Source organism: Chlorocebus sabaeus, chromosome X (genome assembly GCF_047675955.1).
Source record: "Chlorocebus sabaeus isolate Y175 chromosome X, mChlSab1.0.hap1, whole genome shotgun sequence".
Classification (NCBI taxonomy): domain Eukaryota; kingdom Metazoa; phylum Chordata; class Mammalia; order Primates; family Cercopithecidae; genus Chlorocebus; species Chlorocebus sabaeus.
In genome coordinates, this window is record NC_132933.1 from 85,205,091 (window position 1) to 85,222,864 (window position 17,774).

The window sequence follows — 17,774 nt, forward strand, 5'->3', positions numbered from 1 at the left end:
GGTGAGTCACTTTATTTTGCTGAGCCTGACTTTCCCCGTCCATAAAAAAAAATAGAGTTATCTATAAAAAGGGGAGGTCAGGTCACCATGAGGACTCAATGAGATAGGATTTAGAAAGTATCTAGCATATTCTTGGCACAAACTAGTTGCTCAGCAAGTGGTGACTAGCAGTAGCCTTTGGTGGTAGCAACAGAACCCAAGAAACTTCAGCCCTTAAAGCCAGAGTCTTTCTGCCTCTTTTATATGTTGCTCAAAGTGAAGGGGAGGAATCTTTCCATGTGGTTCTGAGATAAGCTGAAAAGGAGACCAGAAACACGACCAGGATTGGTTCTTGGGTGTGAAAGGGGTAGTCTCAGCACCATCCTCCTCAGCTCCTACCAGTTGGCTGAAAGCCAGGGCAAAGCTGCCTCATACCGAGTTGGCTGGCTGGGGCATCCAGTGCCACACCTGCAGGTCAAATGAGGTAAGCTTCACTGTCACTCCATCACCATCACCACCAACTGGGTCTGGCCAAGCTGCTGTATTTTAGTGAGGTCTGGGCCCCAGGAGCACTTACTCATTGAAAACCAGATCAGGGGCAAAGTAGAGCATCCTGGAGTTGACATTGGTGAAGGATCGCCAGCCCATGGCAAACACCATGAGCCCCATCCAGGAGTACTGAATGACAGCCATCTGGTCGTCCACGTGTAAGTTGCGGAAGCCTGGAGAAGAAGAGGCAGAGGCAGTGGTCAATCTGGGTACTGACGGGCTGAGCTAAGTCTGAGCCCCTGCTGGGCAGAGATGCTCTGGCATTCGGACATCCCCTAAGGATCCCCAGGGACCATCCAGACTGGCCACTGAGGGGTGGTGGGGAAAAGCACAAACTATATGGTGAGGATAATATTCGTTGTCCTCCCTACATCACTGAGCTGCTCAAATGAGATGATGATGGAGGAAAAAAAGGGCATCGTCAGTTGTAAGAGAAAAATAATCTAACACTTATTGACTGCATATACGAGTAAACTCTTTTTTTCTTTTGATTTCCATTGGATTGCTTTTTTTAAAAAAACTTAAAAATTATTTTGGGTATATGATAGTTGTATGTATTTATGGGGCATATTTAACTCTTTTCTAAGCACTTTACTTATATTATCTCATTTAATATTCACAACAATGAGTAAAGTAGGTACTATTATTATCTCCATTCTGTGAACCAGTACAAGTGAGTCAGAGAGAGATTAAGGAACTTGTCCAATATCATACAGCTAGTAATTGGTAGACCAAGTTCCAAAGCAAAGCAGTCAGATTCCAAGGTCTGTGCTCTTGATCACTCTACCTTTCCGAAGATGCAGGATAACATCATTTCTCCCACATAAACAGCAGTTTTCACTTCACAAAGCTCTTTTCCAGCTATGAGCTGGTTTGACCCTTCTAACAACCCTGGGAGACGGATATTACATACAGTGTACAGTGTATGGAGAGATGTCTTGACAGCCACTGCCTCCTGTTGACCACTTTCATGTTCCCTCTCTTGCGTCCATCCCACTTTCTGCCTGGCAGTTCCTCTCCATTCTTTTCTACTCAATAGGTAGCCTGGCCCTACTAGTTTCCCACCTTACTGCCATCCCCATCTTACTGCCATCATTATATATGAACAGGCCCTTTATGACCTGCTGCCTAGACTGATCTGTTGCCACTTGCCCTCTCACATGCCTCTATATCTCTGTTATCTCTGCACAGGCAGTTGCTTTTGCCTAGAATGCATTCCTCCTTCTCAGGACTTTCATCCAGTTAAACACCTACTCATCTTTCAAGTCTTCACTCAAAGGCTACCTCTTCTGTGAAGGCTTTTCCAACTCATCCAAGAAGAAGGCTTAAAGATTCTTATTTTACATTCTCATTGCTCCTTGTGTAGCCTCACGCAGTTATAGCACTCATTACACAGCATTGAAATCTATGTATATACATGTCTGTCTCCCCCACAAGACTTAGAGCTTCTTGAAGACAGGGACCATATCTTCACATTCAAGTTTACCTCCCTAGTACTTAGTACAGTCCATGTATTTGAGTGGGCACTTAAGAAACCTAAACAAATGGCCTAAAGATCCTCAATTTGTTTTCCTTTTATAAAATGAGAATTAAATGATCTCCAAATTACCTCCCTTAAGCTCAGAGAGCAGAGGCTCCCAGATGCTACCTCTACAATAACACACAGGTAGTACAGACATGGCCATGTTCTCCTGGAGGTTCTGAAACAGTTGGATGCTTAAAGTTATAAAGGTATCACCTCAGAGCTCATCCCTACCAATACTCTCTCTTCTCACTAACAAATCCAGAATTATCTGAAATTTTGTCATCATACCTCATTAGGAATGCTTCCCCAAATGTAGACCAAACTTCTCACTTTCCTGTTGATGACCTAATTTAACTCTCACAATAATCCCAGAGGTTAGGTGATGTGGCACTTATTTTACCAACAAGGAACATGAGGGCCAGAGAAATAAATTGACTTGCCCAAGGTCATATGGTTTATATGTGGCTGAACTAATACTAGAACCCAGGTGTTCTGATTCTGTTCTCCAGTGTTTTTTCTACTCCACTGCTGAAGGTTACAGCTCAGGAACCACCAAGGTCACCAACTTTTGTCAGCCATAGGATCAGGTCTGAAGTCTACATTATCCAGATACATTGTTCTGCTTGGTTGGTCCCTGTCCACTCATATAACCCCATTTCCCTGTTCTTTTCTTTTAGATCCTAAGCCTTCCAGATATCAGGGATTCTAGAGTACCTCATCTTGGCAGTCTTAGCTCCCAGGCCTGTGCTTCCCACCTTCACCGTAACAACACACTGACAGACTGGCTGGAGCCTCAGATCCCAGAGTAGTTGCTGCCTGGAACCCTTCTGTAGCACAGAATGCCTTGGACTGACCCTTCTCAGTAGGAAATAAGGGGCAGGGTCTAGGCATGTAGCAACCAGGGATCTCTTAGAGAAGAGGCCTGGGAGGTTGAACCCTGAATATCTTGGGTAGGAGGCAGTGGGGAGCAAGAAAAGTCTTTGGCTGGTGAACCTTGGTCTTCTAGTGGAGTGTGTGAATGTGAAAGCACATGGAAGGATGAGAATTAAATTGTACAGGTATGAAGCAAATTGTCCATACTGATGCTTATTTTTTTCTCCCTAAAATGCTGCCGAACCAACAAACAGGAGAGAAAAGGGAAAGCTTAAGTTGGCCATAATATTAATTAACTGTGCTTAATGAGAGCTGCTTAGCACGGAAGCCCAGTAACTGTGCACATATCAGCAATATGGCTGGCTAATCTCCCTAGAGTCTAATCTGATTATAATACCTGACTCTGTTCTCTAATGCCCAATCTCTGAAGTAGCCTGCATGACTATCAAGGGATTACTTGAGGAAAGAGTAGCCGCAGCCCTACAGATTTCCTTAAGTATGCATTCACTCAACGCCCATTTGCCATTGTGTTAGTCTGTTCTGGAGAAACAGAGAGGAGTCATTCTCAGGTTTTGAAACACATTAAACAGGCTAGGGAGCAGAAGCAGTTTATTAGACACTCTGTTTTCTCACTAGAATCCAACTGACATCATATTTTTTTCATGTGCAGCAGAAACTTGTAGTCTCATGTCTAGTCTGGGAGAATAGGCTCAAAGAAAGGCCAGTTTGGAAATCTTTGCTGCTGTAGTGCATCTGCCTGCCAAGGTCTTCAGAGAAGACAATTTCATCTTGTGGTCCATGCATGAGCAGGCAAGGCAAGTGGTAGCTAAAATTGAGTTTCATGAAAGCAGTGGCTTAGCACTCAAGTCTCATAATAATAAACCACCATTTACAGAGCATCTACTATGTTTCAGGCTACCTTACTAGGTGCTCTTTATACATAATCTCTTTGTTGACGACAATTTGAAAGGTAGCAATTATTCTATCATCTTACAAATGAGGACACAGAAGCACAGAGAAGACATGTGATTTACTCAAGGTCACAGAACTAGTCCATAGCTAGGATTCCAAACCAGATAAATTAGATTCTAAATATACTATGCACACCCAGTCTACTCACCCACTCTAAATTAATAGTTATCATTTATTAATGTGCCAGGTACTCTACTAGGCAATTTCCATACATCATTACTGTCGTAGAAAACTTACAACAAAATTTATCTTATTAGGGGCCTAGCACAGTTCATTTTACAGGTCAAGAACTCAATCTATTGAATTAGTGAATTACTTGAACTTGTAGGTAATTATAGATAATATGAAGAACAGTTCTTATGAATGTGGTAATTGGCTTTCTTTTGAAGCTATTCTTTTAAAAGACTCGGAGTCAGAGATCATTTAGTCTGGCAAGCTAGATGGTGAACTGATATTGGTTTGCAGATTTGTTAATGTAAGAGGAGGGGGCTTTCCATCCTGGTGACTGGGCCAAGGAAAGCCCCAGTGATCCCAAGTCATACAAATTCTGCTATAGAGTTTTGCACTAGGTTATTGTCAAGATAACCAATTTAGAAACCTGAAGGTCTAGGTCAAGTTCTGGTTCCATGTGTTAAGTGACCAAATGGAGCAAGTTAGTTATCCTCTTTGAGCCTTGGCATGTGAAATGGAAATAATAGTCTCTATGATTCATAGAATTGTTGTGAGGATTAAGTGAGATCATATATATGAAAAAGCTCTGTAACTTATAAAATGAGATAAGTGTTTGGAAACTGCTTGGGAAGATTAAACTTTGAATCTTTGTCAAACACATGATATCAAAATATCCAGATGAAAAAGTGATAAGAATTAAAGCAGCTTTCTCCTTTTTCTTTTTTATATTTTTCCTCTCTGCGTGAACCCTCTGCTTTGACACAGAACATATCCAATCAGAGTCCTTGGGTTTCCTTCCCAGTGATCTTATTGCCTAGTCAACCTCAGCTTCCCAAGCTGAGAAGGTGCAAGAGATGGTTAGGGCTGTGACCAGGCCTAACCTGTGAGTTGGAAATACAAATCTAAGACTTGACAGCCAACATGCAATGTCTTCAAATGCAGCAAGCCCACAGTGTGACCCAAGTGGCCTTCAGTGAAGCCTTGGCCCCTCACTGTAAAGCCCAGAGTTACAGAACTGCAGTGGTGCTGCAGCCTACAGGTGGAGTGGAATAAAGGGAGGATTTGGAATCAGGAGAGAACCTGGGCTCAAGTTCTGGTCCTGCTATTTTCTGACTATGTAACTATAGGCCAATCACATCATTCTCACAGCTTCCCTATTTGGTCTGTAAAACAGGAGAAAGAATCTCATTTTATAGGATTCCTATAAGAATCAATTCAGGTAATATATACAAAATTGCTCTGTTCACTATACATTTCTACCTGAATGGCAGTTATTATTGAAAGGCAGGTTAATCTTTGACTCCACAAGAGAAGGTTTAGTTGTTATTATTCCAAAAGAGTCTTTGAATCATAATTGCAAGATTAGGAGAACCTTTAAAGAGCATATACTTCACTGGTTTTCAAACTGTGTTCCTCGGAGCCCTAAGATTTTGCAAGAGCGACCTGGGAGCTTCCCTGGGATAGAGAGAAAGAGGCTGAACTGGTGAGGCCCAAGCCACAGACTCTGGCTTTAAATAAACTAGCTCCACTCATATCTGTGTACAATTCTTTTGAGAAATAAAGCACCTGGCTGTTAAATGAAAGTTTGTGAATCATTGGATAGAGGATCTCTAAGAATTACTTAAGCTGTAATATTTTAATAATCGGACTTGTTTAAGCAACAGATGACATAAGAAAGAAGTGAGTTCCCCATCACTGGGGAACTTCTGTTATCCAACTTCCGTTAGACCAACAGTCGATAATTCTTTCACTATCACCTAATCTTTCCTCCTATTATGATTCCTTAGGTAGTTTAAAGTGCACAAAGCATTCCTTGAAGCAAAATTTGAAAACCATCAATTTGGTACAAACCATGCTTTATACATTATATAGATAGAGAAATTGAGACCCAGAAGGGGAAGGGATCACACAATAAGTTACTAGCAGAACTAAAAGTAGATCTGATCTGAAGTGTTCTGATTCCCAACCTCATGTTCTTTCTACCATATCATATTATGAGAGTTCCCATGATATAGTTCCTAAAGGTGACACTGAAGACAGAATGTCAGTCAGGCTGGAGATTATCTTTGGGGTGAGCCTGTGTGTGCAAATATAGAAGAGCATCCTAAGGCATATATGGGTATGTCTATGTGATTTTTGTGATTAAGGGAAATTTTGCTGACCATTTCTGTGAGTTAAATGTGAAAGCATGACTGCTGTGCATCAATGTGGGCCACATAGGACACCTTATAATACTATCTTTCTCTTTGCTTTCTGAGTCTCAATCCCTGTATGTTTAAAGTGAGATTTATAACAATCCCTCTCCCATAGGGTTACGATGAAGACTACCTGAGTTAATGGGCAGAAAAGCACCAGACGTGGTGGCTGGCCCATAGGAGCGTTCACTAAATATGATCCCCCTTATCTCATGCTCCCACTTCCCTTTTCCTTACCAGGCAAGGCCTTGGCCCACTTGACCACATGTACAAGCTGTCTCTCTCCCAGTTCATTGAGGCTAGAGAGCAAGGCTGCGAAGGAGTCGGGCTGGTTGTTGTCATGTCCAGCACACACCACACCTGGCTCAATGGCTTCCAGGACATTCAGAAAGATGGGCTGACATTCATAGCCTTCAATGTGTGACACTGTCAGCTTCTGGGCTGTCTCCTCAGTGGGGCTGGTGGTGCTGGAAGCCTCTCCTTCCTCCTGTAGTTTCAGATTACCAAGTTTCTTCAGCTTTCGGGCTATGGGGAAGGAAGAGAAACTTGAATTTATCATCAGTGTTCAAAAACACACAATGCAACTACCTTGTTAGAAAAACTGCCCGAGCTAAGAAAATCATCATTCTCCCTGGTCACAGACTCTAAACTCCTTAAGGACAAGTGCTCATTCAACACTGGTTGAATGTATAATTCGTCATCCCAAATCGGTGCTAAACCCAAATTTTTCATAGCTTGCAGAGGAAAACTCTGATTCTTGTGCCAGACCAACCTAACATAGTCTTGGATTCAGCTCTGCCTCAATGCAGGCTTCAGTATTCATACCTGGAACCTTTAATTAACTCATTTACTAATATATTAATGATTCATTTTCATTCATTCATTCAGCAGATATCCATTGTTAGACCTTTGCTTCTGGGTGACAGAAAAGACACAGGCCCTGGCCCAGGCTGGTAGCCTTGCCACAGTCAATTCTAGAAAAAGTCAGACTGGAAAATGCTGCAATGGAGGCATCAACAAAATAGGAAACCACTAATCTTTTCACATAGGTGGGTTTAGAAAATGCTTTATATGAAAGATAGTATTTGACCTAGAATTTGAAGATTGATGAGGATTTCACCAGGCAAAGGTGGGCAGAAAGGGCATAAACAAAAGCACTGAGGAGTGTTTGGGGAACAACTAGAGACTAGTATGACTGAAGCATATGTTGCATATATGGGAAAGTGGTTAATAATGGGGTTGAAAGCAAAGATGGTGCTTGATTTTAAAGGAGCATGTATATCATATTAAGAAATCTGGCTGAGTAAGGTGGTTCATGCCTGTAATCCCAGCATTTTGGAAGGCTGAGATGGGAGGAGTGCTTGAGGCCAGGACCTCAAGATCAGCCTGAGCAACATAGCAAGACACTACACCATCTCCACAAAATTAGTAAAAAACTAAATTAGCCGGGTCTGGTGGTGCACATCTGTAGTCTCTGCTACTCAGGAGGCAGAGGTGGAAGGATTGCTTGAGCCCAGCAGTTCCAGGCTGCAGTGAGCTATGATTGTGCCACTGATGCTCTAGCCTGGGTGACATAGTAAAGCACTGTCTCTAAAAAAATAAAAATAAAAAGTAAGTATGGGTTTTATCTTATAAGTGATAGACAAATACTGAATGCTGTAAATCAAAGGAGTGATGTACATGTGTCTATGTCTAGCATGTCTAGCCGATTGCTAGGGAAAGAGACTAGAAATGGAGAATGACTAGACTTGTTTTTTGGGTCCCAGAAAGAACAGTGACTTGGATTTTAATCTCTCTTTCTCTTTCTGTCTCTCTGTGTCTCTAAACACACACACATACATGCACACACACACACACACACACACACATACATTTTGATAGTTAAAGCGCTGGGAGATGGAAAAGTTGCCAGGCACACATATCACTGGAAATGATCAAATACTAGATGCACAGTGGTTAAGAATTCAAGCATTATATGGGAATGGGTTTTTTTAAAGTGGCCTTGAAGTTCCCTTCCATCCTCAGACTATCAAATTCTATCCTATCATTTTGGTTCAACTATGGTAATTTTATGGTATTCCATTTCTCATTGAATACACATAGTTGCTCATAGTTGAACATACACTATAACATACATACTGATTTTTTTCTTTTTTAGCAAAGGGGAGAGGAGCGGTGAAAGGCTGAAATCCTCAATACTATCAAAGAAGTGAGAGAATCTTTCTGCCTCTACCATCAGTCTGTAAAATGGGAACCATGCTAGGAGACAGCCATTGGAAGGAATGATAGAAATAACATTATTTAAGACAACCACAATAATCCAAAACTCAAACCTTAAGAACCATCTTCCCCATGTGCTCACACACAATTTAGAGGTCCTTAGGCATCCCGATGTTTACTTTGTACTATTTTTTCCAATATTTATAAAGACGGAAATATAAATAATTGAAGAGGTCATAATTCTGAGGTCTAGCATAAGCAGTTGCACTGAGAAAGACCATAAAGCACTTTATCTCTAATCCTTTTAAAATAATAATAATAAATAAGAAAGGTATAAACCAAAGAGAGAAGCTGATTGCTCAATTTAAATGGATAAATACAACAAAATCTACTCCTCATCTGCGTCTGGCCCCTGTGAAAAAAGATACAACCTGGAACAGACATTTTTTTTTTTTTTTGTAGTTTTTATTTATTTTTTGAGGCAGGATCTCCCTCTGTCACCCAAGCTGGAGAGCAGTGGCACGATAAAAGCTCACTGTAGCCTCAACTTCCTGGGCTCAAGAAATTCTCCCTCCTCAGTCTCCCAAGTAGCTGGGACCAGAGGTGTACACTACCACTCCTGGCTAACATGTTTTTTTCTAGAGATGGGATCTCACTATGTTGCCCAGGCTGGACTCAAACTCCTGGCCTTAAGCAATCCTTCCATCTCGGCCTCCCAGAGTGCTGGGATTACAGGCGTGAGCCACCACACCCAGCCTGGAACTGACTTTTAGTTCTAATTAGAAAAATAAGTCCTTCACTGCAAACTCCAGTTACGGTATCACTCAATAAATCACTGCAAGAATGGATTACATGTTTGGACCAACAACTAAGGTAGGGAAGAGGGAAATGGTGGGGTTGGTGTTGCAAGAGGAACACAGAAGAACTCAGGGGAAAATAACAAGGAAGCCTGGAAAACCAACCCTGAGTGCAAGATGACCTTGTCCAACAATAATTTCTGCAGGGCTTGGGCACAGCCAGTAATAAAGAGATATGCATAGCCACTGCCAACACTCACATCCCACCAAAGGCACAGGCTGCAAGGTATGATTTGGGCCAAGACCATCTTCTTGAGTTAGAGGCCTGGACCCCACAATATCTTGTCATTTGGTGAACTTGTTGCAAACATGAGTTCTTGGACACAGCTCCACAGACTGGTGGCCTACAGGATCTGCTCCTCTGCTGTAGTTCCTGCAGAAAGACCCCATCTTCCCCATCACTGGGCCTTTCTAGCTTTGAGCTCACAAGTTGCCAGACCATTTAGTTCCCTTAAGGGTAACTACTATTTTTTCAGGGCCTTCTGCATGCCTCGCTTCATCACGTTACATCACTTAATTCCACATCATCTTAGGAGGTTAAAGATATTTCTTATCCCTATTTTACAAATGAATAAACTGAGGTAACACAGCTATCGAAAAAGTGAGAACCCAATCATCTGAACCCCATCTTCTGATTACAAAGACCATATTCTCTCTACTTCCTCCCCAAGGAATCTGAAGCCCTGAACGCTACTTCTAATCCAAAAGCGGAGTTAAGGAGTGGGGCTGGGGTTATATCCTCCCTGCCTCCCTTCTTCATCCTTGATGCCAAACTTCATAACTAGTATCAAATTCAGAGGGGAAGAGACAGGAAGCTATGAGAATACTCCAGTCATCTGCCCAAATTGAAATAGATTGGGGATACTATAGTGGCTTAAAGATTTTCAGCATGACAAAACGGGAAGGGTCGTTAGAAATTATCTTATCCAATGGTGACAGATTCAAAGACCTTCAGGGTCTACATAGGCAATACAGTAGGGTGTGTATGCATGAGTGTGTGTGTGTGTGTGTGTGTGTGTGTGTGTGTGTGTGTGTGTGAATGGTTAGTACACTGGTGAACTGGAATGAATGCCTTACTGCCGTCCCATGCTTGTGCATGGGTACATGCCTGTAAGCGTGCATACACACACCTAGAAGGCATTAATAGATTTTTAAAAAAATTCCTGAAACTTATGTATCCCAAATTGAATTCAGTCCACAGCCACGATTTTGGGACTTTTGACGTTAGTTAGTTTAACCTTTCAAGTTAAAGATGGGGAGGCTGAAGCCAGAGAGGGCAAGGTCACATAGTGGCAGAGCTGAGATTAGAGCCAGGGCTCTAATTCCCAATCCAGAATTCCCTATGTTACATTGGCTCTCTTTCTGACTAACCTATTCCTGCTGTATCTCAGCATGTGTCTCTCTGAGATCTTTCTAGACTTGTACTGTCCAGTATAGTGACCAACTAGCCACATGTGGGCTATGTAAGTTTAGTTTAATTATTAAGCTATAAAATAGAAAGCAAAAATTTTTAAAAATTAAATTAATTACAACATTAAAAAATTAAAAATAGAATCCCTCAGTCTCACTAGCCACATTTTCAGTGTTCAAAAGCTACATGTAGTTAGCTGCTGTATTATACTGGACAACATAAGATATAGAAGATTTTCATCATCTCAGAAAGTTCTATTGAATAATACTGTGAATGCACACTGTTCTCTGGGGTAGCTTTCCCATTTACAATACCCCACTAAAGCTATTGATAAATAAGAAATAAATCCAAATGAATTATACACAAATGATTCCATGGACTTTTTCAAAAGGTGGAGGGACACACAGAGCAATTGGTGACAGTGAGATCAGCGAGATATAATCTGTCACCTCAACTTTCCCACCAATGACTCAGATCTCCCTGGGATGATGACTCGTGAATCTGAACAAACTCATTACAAGTAAGATCAATATGTGCAGAGACTGTGGGGAGAATCCATCAAGATGAAATAATTTCCCTTTCTCCATATAGTGCCAATGAGAACTTGGCTGGTATTCTCACATTCTCCTCCCCAGGCCTATATGGCATCTGCTTAAGGAAGAGAAGCTGCATTCCCACTTGCCTCCAGGACCCAGGTAGTGTGCTTGCCCCTGTGACCACAGTGGCCCTAGCTGCACCAGGTGTTCTGGCTTCTCTGCCTAAAGAGAGTGACTATACTGAACGTAATTGAAATCAGACTCCATTCATTCTGCCGGGGGATCCTCTGTTCTCTCTGCAGCAGAGGCCAGGATGTTGCTAGACGACTTGGAATCCTGGACAATAAGGCTTGCTAGTCTCAGCTGTTACTCAGTATCCAAGGACTTGTTTTCTTCCATGAAGGCCACCCCTATGCCCCTCCTGCCCTCTGCACCTGAGCCCCAGAGTCAAATCTAATTCTTCCATATAAGATACAGGTCAGCTTGCCACTGTGTCAAGGCAGAGACTCACTGGCTTACTTAAATGGAGTGATAAAGCAAGGAGAAAGGGGGCAGTATAAGTGGATAGTTTTAGTAGTATGTGAGTTGCTCACTATCTCTGCCCTATTAGTCTTGAGTCAGAGCAGTGACAAGAAAGGGTCATTGGCAAGGGGCTTTCCTGTCCGTACCTCCTCTTTAGGAGATTGTAACACCTGGTCTGATATCATGCCTGGATCCTATGGGGAACTAACTTTTCAGCCTTGGGGCATTAGACCCCTGTGGGAGCTATCTCTATAGCACCAGAGGAAAAAAAAATTCAAATCAGGTTCCATTGCTCATTCCTAGGGAGGAGCAGATGTGACCAATCTGTAACTTCTTTAGTCTCCTTAACCTTTAGGTACTGTTCCAGTCCCACTCCTTGCCACTCCAAGACATAGGCCTTCTCAACCATGATCAAGGGAAAGGTGAAAGTGATGTGAAGTTTCCAAAGTCTTAGAAAGTTTGAATCGCTCTACCTAAGGTCAAGGATATTTCTGTTCTCCCTATCTCACTATGAAATTTGATACATGAAAGCAATCAACGTCTGTGGTAGGCTGACTTCTAAGATGGCCCCCAAGATTCTGAGGCCTGAGCATACACATCCTTCCTTCCAGTCATTCAGTCAAGCACTAACCTAGGGGCTGTTGAAAAAACTAGGCAGATGTAATTAAGGTGCTAATTCAGTTGAATTTGAAGGGTGGTTATTCTTGATGTACCTGACCTCATCAGGTGAGCCCTCACAGGACTGGGATTCTCCTGGAAAGACATCCGTAGAGTGAGAAACATTCAACACAAAGAAGAGTCTCTGTTGCTGGCTTTGAAGGTGTTGGGTTCCACATGAAAAGGAAAGAGGGCAGCCTCCAAGAGCTAAGAATGGCCCTTGGCTGGTAGCCAGAAAGGAAGTGGGAACCTTAGTCCTACAACCACAAATAACTGAATCCTGCAATAATTACATGAGTTTGGAAGAGAACCCTGAGCTTCAGATTAGAATGCATCCTGGTAAACACCTTCATCCTTCAGAGACCCTGAACTGAGAATCTAGCCATGCTGTGCCAGACTTCTGACTTACAAAACTGAGCTGATAAATGTTTGAAGCTGCTAAATTTGTGACAATGTGTTATGCAGTAATAGAAAACGAATACATCTTCCTTGTAAGGAACTGTGGTGTAGGGCAAAAGAATAGGCTCTGGAGTCCGACAATCTTGCATTCAAATCCCAGCTCCGTTAATTAGTACCTTAATGACTTTGAGGTCTTTGTTGAGCTTCTCTAAGATTTAGTTTCCTTATTTATAAAATGAATGTGCTGCCACCTGTCTCTTAGGACACTTATGAGAACTAAATGAGAAGATGCCTGGCACATGGTGAACCCTCCAAACTGGTTTCCACTCTCCATCTATTCCTAAAGATTAATGAGTGAGTGGCTTGCAGGGGCCCTAACTCAGGCATGGAGAATGGCAGAAAGCAGGATTGACAGGGGTCCAGACACAGCAGGGAAAGCAAGAGTGAAACAGTATGAAACAAAAAATAATAACTGAGATTCTTCCACACTTGAATGCCTGTGAAACTAAATTCAGATCTTAAATCTAATTCTAAATGTTAAGTAAACATAAAGGTGTGTTTGGTGTAGGGCTACAAATTCTTTGTGAAGCTAGACTAGGCTATACTTTTGTGAATGCATGTGAGTATGTGTGTATGTGCAGTGCTTATATATTCCAATGCTTAAATCGAAAAGTCATAAACTCAAATACCTTCACAAGTCAGGCAGACACATAAATGAGAAAAAAAAAAAAAAAAGCTTGGCAAACATAAATAGGGAGGGCTGGGGACAGTGACAGTGATTGATGCCCTGCCTAGGGGCAGTCTATGTCAATTTTCTAAACAAACACTGTGCTGGACAAACAGAATTCTGCAGGTGATTTCTGGCTCCGGGAAAGCCAGTTTGTGGCCTCTAGCTTAAATCATGCCAGCCATCTTTCCATCTACGAGGATTAGAGTCAAGGGATCTTACTGTATAACTTTAGGATTAGAAGGTCAGAAGAATACTGGATTGTGAGTCAGGGGAACTCAATGTGGGACCTCAGGGACGTCTTTCCCTCTTTGGTTTTTAGTTTCCTTACATATGTATAAAGAGTAGTAGTTAAGAGCAAATATTCTGGAGTCAGGCTGCCTCATTTGTAACTCCGGCTCTATCGCTGACTAGCTTTGTGACTTTGCGCAAGACTTAGCCTCTCGGTATCTCAGTTAACTAATTTGTAAAATGGGGATAATATCATTACTTAAATCATATGTTTGTTATGAGGGATAAAGACACTGTGGTGTTGCCTGAGAGTAAAAGGCAGATTCTGTACCACCAGGACTCCAAGATTAAAGCATGGTGAAAAAGTACACTGAACTCCAGGAGGCAGAATGCAATAATGACACTGAAGTTCTAAAATGCTTTTCACACAAAAGTCTTATTATTCTTGATGGTGGTATTCAGAGTCTTATGGGATGTGTAACCTTGAACAGATCTCTTGATTTCTCCTACACCTCAGCTTTCTAATCTATATAATGGTGATGATATGACTTGACTACTGCATAGGACTATTTTTAGGAGGAAATGGGATGAACCCAGTGAAGGTACTCTGTGCCCCGTGATAGTGCATGCTAATGGGCAGGTTCTGACTTTTTCTAAGAATGGATCTCTAGCTAGAAGTCACTCTGAAAAACTGCTTACGGTGGTAAACTGTGAAAAGTATAACTTTCCATCTTGGGCGACTGGTCTCAAGTCAAAGGTTGAGAGTCAAGCTGGCAGGTTTCAGAATCCTAAGATAATAACAGGATCTACCTCACAAGGTTGTTGTGATTTTTCAGATGAGTATGTGTGTAAGATGCTTAGAACAGAGTAAATTATGTAAGCCAGCCAATGATGTTTTTTACTATTGCTAGTTACTGAGTCCCACATTCTCCACTGCATGCCCTTTACCCCAAGCAGGTGAACTTTCTGAAAAAGTGAACTGATGAAACGTATAGAGTTTTCACAAGGACTGAAATGTAACAGAAGAGAAAATTGGAGTTAGAAGACTCCCCAGACATCAGCCTAGTACAATGGTAGAGCCCCAAGAGTCCTATAAGTTTTATCGAGGGTTCCTGAGAGGTGGCAAAGTGGGCCTGAGCATGTGGCTCCAAGCACCCCACCTCCTTTCAAACAAGAACAGCAGCATTTTATTCTGTACCTATATTTGGGACTCTGAGTCAAATTTTGTTTGAAGAAAAGGATTCATTTCCAAAAAAGGGTTCAAAGGCCTTGGATCTTGTCTATCCCTTCCTTTCTCCTATAAACCAATTCTTAAAGACTGTTCGGATTGAAGGGCAAAGGTTAAGTCATACCCAAGTTCACACAGTTAGATAATGGTAGAGCAGGAGCTAAAACTAAGGTATCCTGACTTCCAGGGTGGTGCTACTCTTTATATTTCATCAGGTTGAATAGCATCTTACTGGAGAGAAGGATCAGTGGTGGGAAATGGAGATGGGTGAGGAAGAACTAGGACAGGGATGAGAAGCAGGGAGCAGAGCCAATCCTTGGCAGGTATGGAGTGAGGGATTAGTAGGGAGTACAACCAAATGGGATTAATAAGTGCATGCCAAATTCCCCCAGTCAAGAAGCCTCCTTGATTCTCTCCCCCAAGTCTCCATTCCCCTCCCAGCCCCAATTCTGGGTCAGAGAAATGGCCAGGCGAAAGAATATCAAATTTTATCTTTCAAGGTTTATGTTGGACTATTTAGTCTAATGGTTTTTAGTTCATGGAGGAGTAAACGTAATTAATGATAGAATGATATGCAATGCTGCACATCCTTGCCAAAGCACAGGATCCTGCAGAAACTGTCTCCAAGTCTCCTCTGTCTGACTACTGAGCCAGAAGAAAGGGGCTCACTGTCCAGATACCATCCTGAGTGAGGGACAAAAGATTTTACCAAAAACCTGCTCATATGAAATTGCGGAGCCTGGAAATGCTTTCGAATACCAGGCTTTTCCACTGAAAAAAGTAACTACATGAATTTAGAGCATACATGCTTTTACAATTACATTTAAACTGACATTAAAAACAAATGTGAAACAGTCCAAGCTGAACAGGTCAGCATGACCTGGAAAGCAAGCGAGAGAGAAAAAAAGGAAAAAAAAAAAAAAAAAAAAAAAGAGAAAAGAAAAAAAGAAAAAAGGTCCAATGTTAACAGCATTAATTCTCTCAGTCTGTTGTAAATAAGAAAATACGATTGGTGTATTAATGGCTTTATTAAGGGAAAATTTCACTAGCAGAAATATGCAACATTCAAACAAATAGAAAGCAGTTAAAAATAAACCTCATTAGCCTTTCAATCCACATTAGGGAATTTCTTGTTGGTCTGGAGATTAAAATTCTGCCCTGAGAAAGGGGAAACTCCCCTCCTGAAGTTCTTCCTTGGCTTTTCTCCAGAATGTTGCTGAGTCAGGGGAAAGAGAAAAAAGTATGTGTGTTGGGGGGGGGGCGGGGGAGAGAGAGAGAGAGAGAGAGTTTAGACAAACTGGAGAAGAAGGTGGGAAAGACAGGCCCCAGGCAAGTCAGGGAGAGTGCTTCTGACTCTCATATGTGCCTGTCTCTGGCTTCACAGACTCCACTTCTTCACGAGAAAGAAACTGGTTTCAATATGGAAGCTATGGAGCAGAGAGAGAACAAGATATTCCAAACTCTAAGTGATTCTTCTTTGACATCAATATAATGTTTGAGTCTGGCTTGTGAGAAGAATGAGAGGGCCTCACAACTGACGAAGAGAAGCATGTGATGTGAAAGAGCAATCACGGAGTGTGGCTACAGTAAGGCTAGATGTAAGAGGGAAAGTCTGACTCTAGTCTCCCAGTGTGTTTGAAGAGAGGGGTTGGCTGGCTTCTTCTCCTGGAGAAGCAGAAATCTGGTCCTTGTTTACTGAACTTCTGTGGATCACCTACTACCTTCAGCTCAGTGATGGGGCCTGAGGCTAAGATCTAGGTCCTTGGCAGGGATCTGGAAGACTAGAACCTAAGGGGGAAATACGAATTGCCTAATAAACAAAAAAAGATGGCCACAGGAACCTCAGACAGACACAGTTGTTTCTTGTCCAAGGTGACACCTTGAGTCCCATCAGCAAAGTTTCTTCCCAGCAACATACCATGAAAAGCAAGCGACTGAGTCAGAGCTTCACTGCATCTGCCTGAGTCAGTGCCTGGTCACCATCATATATGATCAAGAACAATCAAAAAGCACTTTGCCAATGCCAAGCCGCATTACAGGAAACAATAATCATGATACTCATAACTACATGAATGGTAACCACTATTACTTCTATAGCCCGTCCTCACAACATCCCTGTGAGGTAGGAAAACACTATTGGTCCCGTTGGAAGGAGTCAGCAACCAAGAGAGTAGCCCCCAACCCCAACGTCAAAGTCTGTGTTGAGGAGCAAAAACCTAAGCTCCTAAGCCTCAGACTCCAGGTTTCTCCGGACTATCCACTAGAGCAGAGCCCTCATTTTGAACGAGGCAAGTCAGCCTTTCTTCAGGGTCTGGTCATTTTGAGATGCTTGTAATTGCCAACCCGGAATTTTTCTAATATGAAAGAGAGACATTGTTGAATGTAGCAGTCTAAATATGGGCTTGTATCTAGCAGGCTCCACAATCAGATGCCTAAGCCAAGTCCTCTAACATAGGAAGCAGCATGTAAAGTTGGGGAGGCGGGTGGTTGCCATTTTTTACTGGGGTTTTCTCTTTTCCTATCTACTTGTAAGACAGAGGTGAGATGGGGAAATGGAAAATTGTTAATTGGAGTTTTTTCTTCTTTTCTGCTTTATTGACAAATATACTATATATGTACATATATATGTGTGTGTGCATCTCTCTGAACACAGTGTACAAGAATTGTGTGTGTGTGTGGGGTGAGGTGGGGTGGGGAGTGGGAAGATGTAGGAGAAGAGAAG

At 42.1% G+C, this 17,774-nt stretch overlaps 1 protein-coding gene across 1 annotated transcript in view; it reads right to left on the bottom strand.

Moving 5' to 3' along the window:
- The window catches only part of AR (androgen receptor), a 177,962-nt gene that overhangs the window by 12,562 nt on the left and 147,626 nt on the right, over positions 1 to 17,774 (bottom strand). Inside the window, exons 4-5 of the mRNA XM_007991938.3 lie at positions 6,502 to 6,789; positions 557 to 701 (exon numbers count right to left, since the gene is read on the bottom strand). Coding sequence (XP_007990129.1) covers positions 557 to 701; positions 6,502 to 6,789 — 433 coding nt within the window. The remainder of the gene's footprint in view (positions 1 to 556; positions 702 to 6,501; positions 6,790 to 17,774) is intronic.